Consider the following 17,932-nt stretch of genomic DNA (forward strand, 5'->3'; position numbering starts at 1 on the left):
CAGCTGTGTGACTTTGGGCACGTGATGTCAAACCTCAGTTTCTGTGACTGTAAAATGGGAGTAACAATAAAATTACACATGTCAGAGGATAATTGTGAGGATTAAATGATTTAATCTCTTTCAAATACTTGGGATAATTCCTGGCACACAGCCAGTGCTTAGTCAATGCTAGTTATTATTACTCCCGTAGGTATGTATTATTATTCCCGCAGGTATGTAATAAACTGTGGCAGGGATGCTAATCTTGAATGTTGGGAGAGTGCATTAAAGCCTGTGAAAGGACTACGTGCCCGTGGAAGACAGGAAGGTACGGATTATGGGGAAGCACACTTCAAAAGGAAAAATGGCTGCTTGAATGAAGGGGTATGAGTCAAGACTTGCAAAGGGGTTGCTTTCCAAAGGGTTTCACTGGAAGTTAATGAGGTTCATAGTGGAAGTGGTTAGTCCAGCTGTTCAATATTACCAGGAGTGGCTGGCAGTAATATGAGACAGGAGTCAGAGTCTTTAAAATCAAGACTTATGTTATGGCTTGGGAGTAGCTAGAACCATCCATTGTTTTAGATCCATTGTATTTTATAACCATATCTTCATGCCAGTGGAGCAAAACAACTTAGATATATACATGTGTGTGTGTTATTGAAAATTCTGTGGGCTATTCTGATCCTTAAACCACATACTCCTTGATGGAGATTATCACCTGAAGCTCAAGCTGGTAGAAATAGTGGAAACAACAAAATATATGTTCTACTAAAATCCTGTTACTCAGCCATAAAAAGAATGAAATAATGCCATTTGCAGCAATATGGATGGACCTAGAGATGATCATACTAAGTCAGAGGGAGAAAGACAAATATATGACATCAATTTTAAGTGGAATCTAAAAAACTGATAAAAGTGAACTTATTTACAAAACAGAAATAGAGTTGCAGACATAGAAAACAAACTTTTAGTTAACAAAGGGGAAAGGGAGCAGGAGATAATTAAGAGTTTGGGAATCGCATATACACAGTACTATATATAAAATAAATAACGAGGAATTACTGTGTAGCATAGGGAACTGTATTCTATATCTTGTAATAATCCATAATGAAAAAATCTAAAAAAGAAAAAAATATATAAAACTGAATCACTTTGCTGCACACCTGAAACCAACACAACATTGACAATCAACTATACTTGAATTAAAAAAAAAAATCCTGCATTGTTTTAGAGGGGATATAGGGCATTTTTCAAGGATACATAAAATACTGAATATATGACAAGATCACATAACTAAATGAGGGACAAGGTAAAACAAAAGTGGAAAAAAAGAGCAGAAGCATGAATCAGATTAAAAACACATGGGAGAAAGGGGAACGCCTTATACATTTGCCCCAGGTGGAACAAAGGGTTGGTGTTAAGCCTTTAAACAGTTGGGCTGATGCTGTACACACACATTTCCAACTAGAACACAGAGACTGTGAGTGGTCTGTTAGAAAGACTAATTAACAGTTTGTAAAGAAAGAAACCTAATTGTATAGCTAAGTAAAAAAAAAAAAAAATCAAGGCAAAGAAAATCTGGAATAAAAGATGGAAAGAAAATTATGGCTTTGAAATATGAGTTACTTGAAGTACAGAAAATACACTATGCAGTAAAAACTAAAAAGATTTTCTTCTTTTAAACTTTTGCAGTGAGCTGAGAGGTAACTCCTCTAAGTCAGAGAACACAGACAAAAGGTTATAAAAACATCCATTTCCCCTGGGTTGACAAGTATGAAAAGCTCTGATGTGGTAATGCTGCTTTATGAATTTGAATTGTCTTCACAACTGCACTTACTTTTCATCAATTTGAGGAAGAGAGGACCAGAAAAACCTGTAAACGGCAACAGTAGATATGGCATTAAATTACAACTAAAGCAACATGTTAAAATACAGGATACTTTTAGAATCCAAATAAAAATATGTTTTAAAATGTCTTGAGAAAAACAGGGCATTCATCTGATGGCTAAAACCCCAAAATATTACACTCTTTTACATAAATTTCTACCTTGAAATGTCCGTTTCGATTTATATGTTTAAGAAAATATCTTCCCATATATTTCTTGAAGCACAGTGTTAATCGCTCAGTCATGTCTGACTCTGCAACCCATGGGCTGCAGTCAACCAGGCTCCTCTGTCCATGGAATACTCTAGGCAAGAATACTGGAGTAGGTTGGCATTTTCTTCTCGAGGGGATCTTCCCCATCCAGGATTCGAACCCCAGCTCCTGCATTGCAGGTAGGTTCTTTCCCATCTGAGCCACCAGGGAAGACCATTTATTTGTATGTCTCTTCAAATAAAGGATAAACATATATACCTTAGAAACTGTCAAACAACTGAAGAGAACACTTGCAGAAAAATTTCACCTGGCCTTTTAAAAAATGCTGCTTGGAAGGGAATTTTATTTTTTCACCATATCTTTAATTTGTTGTTATAAAGACAAAAATATATGACTTAAAAAAAAAAAGTAACAAACGATGTGTAATCTAATGAAAAACAAAATATAAGAGAGCGGAAGGGAATTTTAACTACAGAATGGGCAAAGCCGGATATTGTTTTATTAGAATATATTGGATGTGATATCAAAGAAAATTTCCCTTATCTAATCGAGTCACAAGAAGCGAATTGTACAGTGACATTTATATCTATCTATATATTCATAATTTCGTGGACTTGTACAGACAAGGGCTCTCTAAACGTAAAAGCCCTAGGTGATTCAGCTGATAAGCGTTTCCCTGCTCGCCCTTCTGCTGAGGGGCAACAGAAGCGAGGACATTCCTCCCATATAATTCCAACCTGTTTCGTAATTTCGCGCGATCAGAATTCAATAGAACCGGCCGGGAGCTGTCCCGAGCCTGCGGGTGATTGGCCGAGCGCAGAGCACCGGGCGTGGGCTTTGCGCAAGTTCTCCGCTCCCTGCTCCCAGGGCCACGGGAAGCGGGGGCGCGTACGAGCAGCGGCTCTTCAAGACTCAGTGGAGCCGAGACCGCTGTTCGCATCCGCCGCGTCTTTCCGCTGGAGTCTGACTCTCTTCTTCAAAGATTCACGCCTTAGTGTACATTCCGAGGGAAAGCCCGAGGTAGGGCGCGGGAAGCTGGGGACTAGACGGAGAAGGTTCGGGGGGAGGATGGGTGGGCTCTCTAATTTCCTGAGTTGGGTCTCCTGGGGCGGAGGGCTTCGGAGGAGAGGGAAGGGGTGATGCCAATTGGCAAGTCCAAGGGGACTAAAAGGGGTGAGACTTATTCTCAGTTGGGGAGCTCTTGAGGCACCTGTCTCGAGGTTTTTTTTTTTTTTTTTTTTGAGATAGTTATCCGTCCTGGAGTCTGCTGCCCCGAGCCTGCAGAGCCAGCGCTGTGCGGGCAGCCGGGCTCTGAGCCCGCGGGCAGATGGATGGCGTGGGGAACCGGGAGGCAGAGCCGCGGTGGAGGCGGGCAAAGTCCGGGCCGGGCCGCGGCCCTGCCCCTCGGCTCGCGTGCGGAGGCTGGATGCCTGGCGCTGAGTAATGTCCCTGCGGCGACCCTCGCGGCCACGAACCGCTGGAGCATCAGGGCGAGCGCTCCGCCCTTCTGCCCGGCGCGCTGTAGTAAAGTTCAGTTTCATCTTAGCCTTCTGAGGATCTTACGTTTGACTGATTGGCTGTGGTTGCTCCTCAGGTCGCGATGGATCTTGAAGACGGCCGCAATGGAAGAGCAGGGGGGAAGAATTTCTTGAAAAGGGACAAAAAAAGGTAGTTTGTTTCACTTTCATACTTTACGTGGCTTGAGAAACTTGGGAGATTTGTTTCCGGCCTCTAACTGAATTAAATGAGCTGATGATGGTGGTGGTGATGGGTTTTTGTATCTTAAATGCAGGCAGTTGTGGAGGTTCGCTGGCTTGAGTTGAGCCCAGCTTTTGCATGGTGAGCTTCTTCCTCAGCTTTTTGGTCCCACACAGGCCAAGGCTCATTTCCTTTCCTGTGTTTTATAACCTTCTGCTTTACGTGTGATGTTGATCGTCCGCAAGCCTGCTTTGTGGTCCAGTTTGTTCCTTCTGGTAAAACAGTCACTTAAACATTGCATGTTTGTGGCACGCAGCAGATGGGACAGAAGGCCACGACTACTTTTAAATGTTCTTTTTTTCTTTTTAAGGCAATGAGTATCTGACTCTGGTAGAAGTAATTGTAAGACGAGTGTACTATCAAAGAATTATTAGAATGGTGTAAAATTATCCTGTGTATAGAATTGGTTCTGTAATCACATAGGAAAAATAATTATCTTAAGTAAATTTTGATCACAGTGCAGTATCTGTACAGGAAATTTTTAATTTCACTCAGCTCTGTTAGTAATAAACGGTAAACTTAAATTAGTAAAGTTATGAATATTATTAGAAACCAAGCTTTTCAGTGTAAGAGAAAAGAAATACAAGTGTGGACATTAAGTAGACTTTTTAAAAACAATGTTGAATCTGAATATGATTTCATGATTTTTTTTTTAATAGGGCAGTTTCTGTCCTTTGAAAGCACACTCAATGTCAATCTTGGTTTCTCAGTATGGTTCCTTACAAAAAGGAAATCTGCACCCAACAGAGAAGGGGTTAATGTCAGTTGAGGCTGAGCTTGGAGTATCTTGGAGTACCTGAAAACAAGAGGCAGAGGGCGATTATGAAAAAAGGACCCAGGAGCTGGCTTGAAGGGGCTTTCACTGGCCCACATCAGGGACAGTTTGAGCATCAACAAGAATAATGACTGTACTTGATTGTGAGGTGAAGAACTTGATTGTGAAATACTGAGTAAATTAATTTTTAATAAAATTCTGAGAGGGGGAGGAAAACTAAAGGAGAGAGAAGCGAGGAGAGAGAGGGAAGGAGAACCTTCTTCACAGAAAAATGTTGAAACCTGCATTGATATAATTGGTTCAGGGAAGGATTTTTAATGGATCCTAAACCACTCAGAGAAAGGTTGAATCTACGAATTAGCCACAATTCTTAATTGGAAAAAGGAAAATGTGATTTTTTTTACAGTGAAAAGATAGTGCAGTTAGTCACCGTAACCAAGTGATCATACCTGGCCTGGCTCTTGGAATAGACTGCATTAGTGACATGGCACCACCTAGGAAGTATGTTTGCAAAATCTCATTTAGTGAATCTAACTTATCAAGCTTTCAGACTAATGCTGTCCAGTAGAAATATAATGTGAACCACATACGATGTAAACCACATTTGTAATTATTAATTTTCTAATACCAACTTTTAAAAAGTAAAAAGAAACAGGTGAAATTAATGTTGGAAATACATTTTAAGGATCCAAGTATATTCAACCTATTATCATTTCTACATGAGGATTATTAATGAGATAGTTTGCATTCTCTTTTACAATGCATCCTCAAATCTGTATTTCATACTTACTGCACAATTTGGACAAAGATTGAAACAGACATATCTAAGATGTGGGACATCCTATAAGACACCTGTTTTTGTTTCTGTAAAAAGTCAATATTTGATGGGAGGTAGGTAGGGAGAAGAATTTCTAGATTTAAAAGAGACTAAAGAGACAAATAGAGAAGGAAATGGCAGCCTGCCCACTCCAGTATTTTTGCCTAGGCAATCCCATGGACAGAGGAGCCTGGAGGGCTACACTCCATGGGGTGGCAAAAGAGTCAGACACGACTTAGTGACTAAACAACAACAAAGAAACAAAACCACCACGTATAATATATAAGCCTTAATTACATCAGAGTTCTAAAAAGGAAAAACCTATAGAAAACATTCTTGGAAATTTTGAATGTGGATTGATATCAAAATTGCTGTTAATTTTATTGTATGTGATCATGGTAGGAAAACATGTGAAGTGCCATGATATTTGCAGCTTATTTTCAAACAGTTTGGTGATTAACAGTTATAAACTTCCTTATGCATTAAAGAAAATATGGTCAAAATGTTCACAGTTGTTGAATCTAGGTGAATTTTTAATGGGTAGTCATTATTAATATTCTTTTTGTTTGAAGGTTTTCATGATAAATTTTCATAAAATAGATTATATCGAGTGGAAGGTAGATACATCCCTTTTTGTTTTTAAGTTTTTAAACTTGGTACCTTAAACAAATACGTATTTTTTGACGCAAACACGTAGGGACATTGAAATAAGTATTAAGGCTCTGTGGAAGGAAAGAAATGTATTTGACAGATTGGTGGTTTCCAGAGGTGGAGGAAAGGGGGACAAAACGGGGGAAGGGGGTCAAAAGGTCCAAAGTGCCGGTTATAGAATAAGTCATGGAGGTGTAATGTACAGCAGTGTGACTCCAGCTAATAACACTGTATTGCATATTGGAAAGTTGCTAAGAGTAAATCTTGAAAGTTCTCATCACAAGGAAGAAAGTTCTGTGATTTTTGTATGACGACAGATGTTGACTAGACTCGTGATGATTTCCCAGTATTTACAAATATCAAATCATTCTCTTGTACACCTGAAACTGATACAGTGTATGTCACTTATACCTCAGTTTTTAAATATTTATTTTCAATTGAAGGACAATTGCTTTACAGTATTGTGTTGGTTTCTGCCAAACATAAACATGAATCACCCATAGGTATACATGTGTCCCCTCCCTCTCGAACCTTTTTGAAAAAGGTGTTCAATAAATATTTGTGGGACATTTACTTATTTATTCTTCTGTAAGAGCCCATATTTTGGAAACAATATTTCTTTTAAACTTGCATATACTGTCATTTTATTGTTGATTGCTGTCATGGTCTACAAACTTTTTTTTCAAACTAGAATTTTTTTTTTTTTAGTTAGGTAACTCTTATTAAATTGTGCTCACCATTGTTGGCGGAGAAGGCAATGGCACCCCACTCCAGTACCTTGCCTCGAAAATCCCATGGATGGAGGAGCCTGGTAGGCTGCAGTCCATGTGGTTGCTAAGAGTCGGACATGACTGAGCGACTTCACTTTCACTTTTCTCATGCTTTGGAGAAGGAAATTGCAACCCACTCCAGTGTTCTTGCCTGGAGAACCCCAGGGTCGGGGGAGCCTGGTGGCTGCCGTCTGTGGGGTCGCACAGAGTCGGACACGGCTGAAGTGACTTAGCAGTAGCAGCACCATTATTGATGTGAATCTGTGTTTTATAAAGCTGTGTATTTTTCCAATTTTATTGAGTTATAATTGACCTACAATACCTTGCAAGTTTAGACTGTATAGCATAATGGTTTGAATTACAAATATTGTGATGAGAAATTTTAGGATCCACCCTCTTAACATCTGATTCTTCTATATCGTACAGCACTGTTAACTGTAGGCATCTTGTGGCACATTGCGTCTCTAGCACTCTTGTCTTATAACTGAAGGTTTGTACCTTTGGACCAGCTTTCTCTCATCCTGTCTTCCCCCTCTAGAAACCACAAATCTTTTTTCTTTTTCTATGAGTTTGTTTTTTAAACTGTATATTCTAATTCAGAGTCATAAAGAAGCATGTGACTTGCTGATAATGTGAATAGGTATAATGCTTGGGTAATAGTACCCTTTGGCATATTTGTATTTGTAAAGATTCTTTATTAAAATGCAATTTGATAAGCAACTTCCTACTTGTCAGCACTGTGTTGGAGCAAATGGGGATAAATGAATCTTCTAAGAGGGGTGACAGTGAGTGTTCCCGGCAGGGCAGTGTCTCAGAAGTCTGACCCTGCACCAGATAGCCTGGTGTCTGGGAGTTAGACTTCTCCGTGGAAAGCTTGGCTTTGTTCTAAATGTGTGACCTTGGACAAGTGAGTTAACTCTTCTCACTGCAGTTCTCTTGTCTGTAAAGGAAGGATAAAAATGTGCCTGCCTTAGAGATTAAGATGAAATGAGGTCTTGTATGGAAAGTGTTTACTTAGCCAGTGTCTGGAACATTATAAATTCTTCAGAGTAGCTGCAGTTTTGGAGAATGAAAAAATAAATAAAAAGCTTAGAGCTAAAACTCAATTCTGTATGGCTAGTTTTCTCCTCTCATCCTGATTCCAGGGGTACTGAAACCGTGCCTGTACTGGGAATAGGGTGGAACCGAATCTGAAGAGTTATGTTTGTGTATTTTGTGTGTTTCTCAGTAATGGAACGTCGCTCCAGAGCCAAATATGGAGTAGACTCTGGGTTTTTTTGCTTTAGAAGTTTCTTCAACTCTTTGACCTTGCTTAGCATAAAGAACAAAGACACAGATGAATTTACTTTTTGAACTTGAAAAGCTGTGTAAAAAGAATGTACTTCTTCCCTGAGATAGTCTTTCTTTTAGAAATAGGAAAATACAGATGTGGAGGTTGCTCTCATACGCTGGATGGCAGTTAGAGTAGAACACCAGTTAGAGAGTTTTGAATCTGCGCTTGAAATAATTGACCTTTCTCTGCCTGAGGACAGCTTTTTTTTTTTTTTTTTTTTTTAGTTTACAAACCCTCTTTTTTGATGGTGCATTTTCTTGGTTGTGTGTATTGCCACAATGGCTCCAGACATCTTTTCAGAATTAGATTTGCTCATGGAGAGTGATTGAATTATGTTTCTTTCTTAGGATAATTTATGCCCTGCATGTTTGCCACTACTCTCCCTGAGGTAAAGGAATAATATCTAGGTAGATGAAGGATAATATCTAGATAGATAGAAGGATAGACTATCTGTTGCTAAAATCCCTGAGATGATAATTAAAGGGATTAATTCTGGGGAGCATGAGTGAGTTCTAAGTAGAAGAAAGACAGGAAGCTCTCTTTTTTTAGTGTTAGTTTTGTAATTCCAAATTTGTGTGTCTCTGTGTATTCATCATAGAAAATTAGGAAATACCAAAGGCACAAGGAAGAAAATAATTGAAATCTTGACAGAAGTCTCAACACCCAGTGATAACCCCCTGTATAGATTTCTAGGTATATGTAAACATACTCAAACTTTATAAATGGGGTCATATTATAAATGTTTTTTATAATGACACTGTTTTTTTAATGACACTGTAGACATGTTTGTTTGTCCTGGTTGTTGCTCAATATAAGCTCTACGTTGATTGGATATAGATTTACATAGTTTTTAAAGTTTTATGTCATTCTGTTGCTAGGTTTTTCAGTAAAAAAGATGAGAAGAAAGAAAAGAGACCAACCGTCAGTACTTTTGCAATGGTGAGTTTGAATGTGTTCACTATTCTATCTATACACACGCACACAGCTGATTCACTTTGTACAGCGGAAACTAACACAAGGTTGTAAACCAATCTCACTCCAGTGAAATCAAAGCGAAACAAAAGGAAAAGGGCTGTGCTTCTCTTGATCTAAAAAAGAGGTATTTGATCTGGTATAATATTTTCTTGGGGAGTATGTTAGTGAAGAGGTAAAATGAACTCATTTAATTCAGCTTGTTTTCAGGGAATGATGAGCATTGGACACACACTTGCTGTGTGCAAAGAGCCTCCAGAGTCCCCTGTCCTGGCCTGGGTTTCAGTATTCTCCTAACCAGTTATGTCACCAGTGATATGTCAACTACACAAGCACTCTCCCATTGGCGGTCTCAGTCCTAGACAGAGGAAACCAGCCTCACGGAGTGTGGTTCAAACAAAACCTGGGGTACCCTGTCGCCAAGGGCTCTAATCCTGGCAGGTTTGAGGTCAAAGTCCCAGGCACTCATAATAGAAGTTAGCAATGGGTTGTTAATTACTATGGCTTAGTACCTGTCACTGTGCTTCTGTGCTGAATAACTGAAAATCTGGAATTTGAAAACCTTATTATACTTCTTTGTCTTATTTTCTGGTTTCATGGTGGCCACTTTGAAGCTTTTCTTTAATCAGATTTGGAATAAGACAGGCTGGTTGATGAGCCCTCTTTACCTGTATCCGTTTTTGTTTTTTTCCCTGAGAATGCAGATTTAGGGGAACTTGCAGTTAGAACCTGGAAGACTTACTGAACCAATTAAGTCTTGTAGTACACCCCACTCCAGTACTCTTGCCTGGAAAACCCCATGGACAGAGGAGCCTGGTGGGCTGCAGTCCATGGGGTCGCTAAGAGTCTGACACGACTGAGCGACTTCACTTTCACTTTTCACTTTCATGCATTAGAGAAGGAAATGGCAACCCACTCCAGTGTTTTTGCCTGGAGAATCCCAGGGACAAGGGAGCCTGGTGGGCTGCCGTCTATGGGGTCACACAGAGTCGGACACGACTGAAGCGACTTAGCAGCAGCAGCAGTACACGCTTTGTAATTCAGACAGAACGCACCAGACACTTGTAAAATTTGTGTATGTGTGTGGGGCAGGCTATCTTATAAAATGAATATTTGTAAAATTGAATATTAAGTATGGTTACAAGCATAAAAAAGAGCTGCCTTTTACACTCCAGTGATCTTATATGAACATCTTCTTGCACTCCAGTTGTTCTTGATAAAATTCCACCTTTGAGTCTGTCTTTACTCTCTTTGGAATTTTGGGGAAATGAGACTGTGTACTTGGGTTATTCTCAGAAATAACCAAGTGACAGTTTTTGTTTTACATTTCATTTTATATTCTTATATTAAAAGAACCTTTGGTGTTAAAATAGGGTTTATTCCCAAGATTTAATTTCCAATTCTGTCATTTTGAGACTAGAATATTTCTCTTTTGTAATTTCAGTTTTTATAAGTAAGTTAAATTTTAAAAATTAGTCTTATGTTTTTAGAAAATTTATCAGACCTAATATATAGAGGTAAGACTATTAAACCAATTCAGGCCACCAAAGAATAAAAATCTGGAGTTTGAAGTCCAGGTGATAATTAAAACACAAACACAGCTTTTTATGCCAAGTGTTGCAATAAATACTTTCTATGTGAATGCATTAATCTTTACAACTTCCTTGGAGATAGATACTGTTACTGTTTTAATTTTGTAGATGAAGAAAGGGAGGTGAGACTTACTAACTTGCCCAGGAATAGTCGTCAGGGCCAAGGTTCAGACCTGAGAAATTCACACTAAATCATAGTGCTCAGGTTGGCATATGAAGGAAGGAATATATTCTTAGCTTTTTGATGGAAAGCTATACTGAATGTTTATGTGGCTTTTCCTCATGCCTTTCTCTTAAAGGAGTTGACACAGAAAACTGAACTTGTGTATAAAATCTATATAGACAGGGACATATTCAGAATGTTTGACAGTAAAATGCTGATGCTCTTAGTGAGAGAGTCAATTCCTAGGCAGGTTGATAAGAAATCCGGGGGTCCCCAAGGAGAGAGGGGTCTGGAATTCTCAAGGAGGAGGAGAGGACAAACTTTTTTTGTCTACATTCCTTAGTCTTAGTCAATTGCACAACTCAGTTTAAACTCTGTACTAGGGATTATACAACAACAGTGTATCCTGCTTGAGGACAGTTTCTCCTTCCTGAAAACCTTCTGGCTAATCCTGTTATCTTAAAATGTGAATTATGAGAGTAGGTCTAGTAAGATCTTTACAACCTCCAGACGTTCTTTTGATCCATTGTAATAACTAATTAAAAGGTATATAACTCCATTGCTAACACTAATGAGGGGGCACTCCATCCCCCTTCTGATGTCGATGTCAGAAGCTTTCTCTGTTCCTTTTATACTTTAATAGAACTGTATTATACAAAAGCTCTGAGCAATCAAGCCTCGTCTCTGGCCCCGAATTGAATTCTTCTCCCCTAGAGGCCGAGAATCCCGGTGTCTTTCGTGGTTCAGCAACAACCTTTCATTAGCATTGCTGATTAATAAAAATTTCCAGCTAAGATGAAAACTCGTGTGTGTTGGGAGTTTCCAAGAGCCCCAGGTTCGATGATTCACTTGGGGGACTCACAGGACTCAGCGTATTGCCATACTCATGGCTAAGATTTAGTACAGAAAGAGGACAGAAAGCAAGATCAGCAGTGGGCAAAGGAGGCGGGAAAGGTCCAAGAGAAGCGCCACGCGTCCTGTCTAGTGGAGCCGACTTGATTCCTCCAGCAGTGAGTTGTGCCGACTCACTGTGTGAGATGCTGTTGGGGAAGCTCAGTAGGGACTCAGTGCCCCAGGGTTTCTGGGAGCTGATGATGTAGGCACAGCATGTACCAAAATTCCAGACTGACAGAAGGAAGGCAGACACTCACATAAAGCATGTTGTTTGTACAAATCGTTCGGCCACTTCTATCAGTTAGGGTGATGGTTACTCTTCCCAAAAGCCAAATTCTAGATGCCAGCCGAGGGCTAGCCTTGAATGCAGGCTCAGGCTTGCAATGTTAACTGCTTTCTGTATACCAGCCCTGTTAACTTTTTTCTAGTAGAAGACTTCTTTCTAGCAGTCTTGAGAAAATGATGACAAAGAGGTAAGAAATAGATTCAAATTTTTTCTACTGGCCTCTATTTTCTATCAGGCTTTGTTGCAACATTTTGTTGTTGTTTAGTCACTCAGTCCCTCCCGACTCTTTTGCAACCCCATGGACTATAGCCCGCCAGGTTCCTCTGTCCGTGGGATTCTCCAGGCAAGAATACTGGAGTGGGTTGCCTTGCTTACATTAGAGCCAGAGCCTTTAACAGCTTTAATCATTTATGATAGTATGTGATTGGTTAAATTTTTATTTGCTTGGAATTGAAAGGTTCTTTGATGCAGTTACCTTGTGGCCACCTGGTCATTCCTCATTGGAGACTTTACCATCTGGCTCGGTGTCTCCCTCTCCGCCCCTGGTGCTCCTACTATCTTGGGTGACTTTTATGGTGTTATAAGGATAACCACTCTTTCCCTCCCCTTTATTCCAGCCACCCATGCACACACTTAGATCCTAGATTTGTTATTTGAAACTGTTCTACATCCAAAGTGCTGTTAGGAAGCAGTTAGATAGAACTAGCCAGCTATCTCCTCTGTCTTCAATCTGCTCACTGTTTCCCTTGGATCCTGAGTCCCCTGACCTGTCAATTTCCCATCAGCCCCTTCTTGTTTCCCTTCTCTTATCACCTTAGAGCAACGATCATCACTTTGTTATGCTCCTGCCTAAGCTGCAGACTTCCTTTCACCTGTCACCTGTCAAGCCCAGCTTGACAGTCAGATGGACCATCTGTTTTCTTGGTGCCTGAACCCCTGCATCTGATGGGTGCTGGAGAAAAGCCTCATGGCAGCATGTATCCCACACAGAAATGCTACTCTTCCTCTTCTCGCTGAGTATGTTAAGCCCTTTACGAATTTCCCATGTCTCCCCACAAGCCCCAGCTCTTCGTGAATGACCCCCCCCCTTTTTTTTTTAATTTCACAAACCAAATGGAAGTCCCATGACAGAAGTTCCTCAGCTCTTCTCTCAGTCTACAAACACACCAGTACCCAGGTCAATTGCTTCCTCCTTCCCTCCTGTTTTAACAGAGGAAGCATTTGGTTCTTTAATCACCCTCTTGTACACTGTGCTTTGGCTCCTGTATCCTCTACTTTCTCAAGGACCTTACATTATTATCATTATCCTTTCTCTTCTGTATCCTCCATCTCTCCCTCTCAACTGGGTCTTTCTGATTGGTATTTACATGTCACCTATCTTATTCACTAATGCCTTCCTTCATTTCACTAAGCCTCCTATAGCTTGCTTCACAAATAGGAGGTGACTTTGCTTTCTGTCTGTATCACTTCTTACATTCTAATTTGGCTCTGTCTCCACCACTCACCGAATTCAGTGGACAGTCTCTGCTGACTTTTAAGTGGCACTTGACGCTGTTCGCCATATTCATTCCTCCTGTTTGCTTCTGCAATGCCAGAGTCTGCTCATTTTCCTCCCGGTTCTTTGGTTCTTTTCTTGTGTCACCTTTGCCTGTGAACTTAGAGCTCCTCCACCCCCAATCCTTGGAGTCAGTGGTATTGTTGGCCTTTCTCTAGTTTCACATGGCCATTTCTAAATCATTTTCATGCAGAACTCCTTTCGTATTTGTTTCATTCTGCACAGTTATAATAGCGTCTATCCATTGGCAGCGATATACCTTCTAATTTCTAGTCACTTCTGCTTCTCCACTGAGAACCTTGGCATTTGATTGCTTCTCCTTTGTTCATCTGTGGGCTCCACATTCTTTTATTTTTGTCACCTTATTAAAGTCTACTAGGTGCCACATTCTTTGACCTCTTCAGTTCCAACAGCCTTCATCCCTACCTTCCTTTAGTAAATTGCACTATGAACAAAGACCTTTGGTTTATCATCTGGGTGGACTCCCATCTCTGCTGCTGTAAACTCAGATGAACCTCTTCCCCCTGCTTCCCCCAACTACTTCTGATCCTTCTTGCTTGGCCATTCTTCCTTAGTATCCTTTTTTTTTTTTTTTTTGAGTATTTATTTTCTATTGCTGCTAGCAATAGTGGCTTAACACAAATGTATTATCGTATAGTTCTGTGGCCCCAAGTCTCACTGGGCTAAAGTCAAGGTGCCATCAGGGCTGGATTCTCCTCGTGGCTCCAAGAGGGAATGTTTCCCTCCTTTTTCAGCTTCTTCAGGCTTCCTGCCTTCTTGGACTCCTGGCCCCTTCCTTACTTCCCTCATCATTTCTCCAACTACTGACTCTGATCCCCGTGGCTCCCTCTTATAAGGCTCCTTATGATGACATTGAGCCCACTGGGATAATCCAGGATAATTTCCCCATCTCAATATCCTTAATGTCTTCAAAGTCCTTTTTATCACATAAGGAAGCATATTCTCAGGTTCCTGCGATTAGGATGTGGTCAAGCCTGGGAGGTGGGGCATTGTTCTGCCTCCCACTCCTGCTCTGGACTTGGTTCTGTCAACCACTCTCTACCTCCTCGTCCCCCTCCTCCACGTTAGCTCCTCTACAAATTATCTTACCTATAGTAGTCACATCAAGTCACCTCAGTTCCTGCCTGAAAACCCTCTAAGGAAGGCCTTTCTTTTACACTCAGATGGGAGGTTTAGCATAACAACAAACTCCCTCCTCTGGCCATCAAAGGCCATCTATAGCCTGACCTCTGTCTCATCTCTAATTTCATTTCAGACAGGTCTCCTTCACCTTCTTCTGGCCACAGTGGTCGTCATGTCTGGTCCTTGAAACACACAGGGCTTGTATTCACCCCAGGATCTTTGCGTTTGTTCTTTCTGCCTGGGATTCTGCCTTAGGGCAGAGGGGTTTGGTGTGTTTTCTTCATTGCTGTGCTCCAGGATCCTAGAACAGTGCCTGGAACTTTAATAGGGACTTGCATACTGAATGAATGTTGAATATTGTGAATGATTGTTAAATGTCTATTTTCTCTTTATTTGCATGTTAGTAAAGTATAAGCTTTATGAGGAGTGATAGCCTTTCTTAGTCATTGTAGCTACTAACTAGAACCATGCTTGATCCTTCAGTTCAGTTCAGTCGCTCAGTCGTGTCTGACTCTTTGCGACCCCATGAATCACATAGCACGCCAGGCCTCCCTGTCCATCACCAACTCCCAGAGTTCACTCAAACTGATGTCCATCAAGTTGGTGATGCCATCCAGCCATCTCATCCTCTGTCATCCCCTTCTCCTCCTGCCCCCAATCCCTCCCAGCATCAGAGTCTTTTCCAGTGAGTCAGCTCTTCGTATGAGGTGGCCAAAATATTGGAGTTTCAGCTTTAGCATCAGTCCTTCCAAAGAACACCCAGGACTGATCTCCTTCAGAATGGACTTGTTGGTTCTCCTTGCAGTCCAAGGGACTCTCAAGAGTCTTCTCCAACACCACAGTTCAAAAGCATCAATTCTTCGGCACTCAGCTTTCTTCACAGTCCAACTCTTACATCCATACGTGACCACTGGAAAAACCATAGCCTTGACTAGATGGACCTTTGTTGGCAAAGTAATGTCTCTGCTTTTGAATATGCTATCTAGGTTGGTCATAACTTTCCTTCCAAGGAGTAAGCGTCTTTTAATTTCATGGCTGCAATCACCATCTGCAGTGATTTTGGAGCCCCCAAAAATAGTCAGCCACTGTTTCCATTGTTTCCTCATCTATTTGCCATGAAGTGATGGGATCAGATGCCATGATCTTCGTTTTCTGAATGTTGAACTTTAAGCCAACCTTTTGGAACTCTCCTCTTTCACTTTCATCAAGAGGCTTTTGAGTTCCTCATTACTTTCTGCCATAAGGGTGGTGTCATCTGCATATCTGAGGTTATTGATATTTCTCCCAGCAGTCTTGATTCCAGCTTGTGCTTCTTCCAGCCCAGTGTTTCTCATGATGTACTCTGCATATAAGTTAAATAAGCAGGGTGACAATATACAGTCTTGACGTACTCCTTACTAGGTGCTTAATAAATATGTTTCAAATGTTGAATGAATGCATGCATAAATGAATGAAATCATTGACTTTGGCCTCCAGCCAGGTACCATGGTAAGATCATGTGCGCCATCTTGCCTGCTGGATATTACCTAAGCCTCTCCCCTGCCAGCACCTTCTGCTTTGCCCTGGGAAGTCTACCCCTTGACTTTCAGTCCTGATCACCCTGTCTCCTGTATGGTTCTGGTTCATCCCCTCTCTCTTCCCTGTAAGTATCTGACCAAACAGTTTTCATTTCCTTGTATTTAAAGGGCTGTAATTGTAAATAAACTTCTGTATTACATTTCCCTGGAGAAGGAAATGGCAACCCACTCCAGTATTCTTGCCTGGAGAATCCCATGGACGGAGGAGCCTGGTAGGCTACAGTCCACAGGGTTGCTAAGAGTCGGACACGACTGAGCTTCACTTTCACTTTCTTACATTTCACCCTATGTATTACATGTTTTTTGTCTACTTGATCCCTTACCGTAAGCTCCTGAAGAATCTTATTTTATGTTTCTAAAACTGATGACAGTACCTGCTTATATTGCATATTAGTATTATATCGTATGGCTAATAAAGGTTTCTATTATGAAGTACCGTTTTTAGCCTCATAACAGCTTTGTGAAACTTTCTGTATATGAATATTTTCCTCATTTTTAAGTGTAGAAACTGAAGGTGAAGGTTATTAAGAGATTTTTTTCCCTCCAAAGTCTCCTTTTGAGTAGATGACAGAGGTGGGATGTTGCCCTGAGGCTTTTGTCCTATTCAGCGGTGTTACTACTGCCCTCAAATTGAAAGGTTGTTGCTGAGCCGTGAAAGATGCCGGAATTCAATCCGGGGCCAATGACGAGGCTTAATCACTCAGAGCTTTTGTGTAATAAAGTTTTATTAAGGAATAAATGAGATAGAAAGCTTCTGACATAGGCATCAGAAGGGGGCAGAAAGAGTGCCCCCCTGCTAGTCTTTAGCCAGATGTTATATTGCTACTAGCAGTCTGCTAATTAGAGAAAGGAAATGTCTCAAAACTCAGAGACTGGCACCAGGCCCCTCACCTACAATGTGCATTTTGAGATAACACTGGCACAAGGTGAGTTGTCCAGGGCCATAAAAAGATTGACATGAATCTTGAAGAAAGACAGGTTTCCAAGCAAATACAGTCTCATTAACACAGCTTAAGAGAACATTTGCATGAGTCTGTCAAGTCCTTCTGAGGCTTAGGCAGAACAGACTGGAAGATGGAGTCTAGGGTAAATGCATAGGCCATTAACATAGCTTAAGACAAACAGTTCCTTAAGAAAAACCGCATTGGTTAGCTCAAGGTTTGAGAAAAGTTAAGCTTAGGTGGAACCAGGTGTCATCAGGGCAACACCAAATTTTAAGAGAAACCTCTTTTTAAATTTGTATAGAGAAGGGGGAAAAATCTAACACTTGTTTGTTTCCTCCTGCTGCTGAAGAGAGAGAGAAAAAATGTCTGACACTTGCAGCCTGATTCCTCCATTTGGAGACCCCTGGCCTTCCTGCCTGTTACCCTCTCAAAATCTTCTTACCACATCCCTCCAGAAATCAGTCTTGCCTCACGTCACAAATAACTATGAGGTTTTGTACTTTTTCAAATTTGTCCTCATTCTCAGACACTTGTTTGTATCTGTGCTCACTTTTAGCTCATTCCTTCTAGCCTGAGATGAAGAGACATACCTTTCCCTATTGGAGAACCTTTTCTCCTTTTAAAA

The 17,932-nt window shown here is 40.8% G+C and overlaps 1 protein-coding gene across 5 annotated transcripts in view; it reads left to right on the forward strand.

Annotated features, from left to right (window-relative positions):
- Positions 1–2,691: 2,691 nt before the first annotated feature.
- Positions 2,692–17,932, forward strand: part of LOC109557314 (phosphatidylcholine translocator ABCB4) — a 201,519-nt gene continuing 186,278 nt past the window's right edge. For 4 of the 5 annotated variants that reach the window (XR_011566205.1, XM_070787625.1, XM_070787632.1 and 1 more), the window contains exons 1-3: positions 2,692–3,097; positions 3,672–3,745; positions 9,060–9,120. Coding sequence is in view for 4 of the 5 variants with exons in the window: in XM_070787625.1 (XP_070643726.1) it covers positions 3,678–3,745; positions 9,060–9,120 (129 nt within the window). In the remaining variant the exon portion in view is untranslated. The remainder of the gene's footprint in view (positions 3,098–3,671; positions 3,746–9,059; positions 9,121–17,932) is intronic. The other variant, XM_070787624.1, reaches the window with a different exon arrangement.

This window comes from Bos indicus, chromosome 4 (assembly GCF_029378745.1).
Source record: "Bos indicus isolate NIAB-ARS_2022 breed Sahiwal x Tharparkar chromosome 4, NIAB-ARS_B.indTharparkar_mat_pri_1.0, whole genome shotgun sequence".
NCBI lineage: Eukaryota > Metazoa > Chordata > Mammalia > Artiodactyla > Bovidae > Bos > Bos indicus.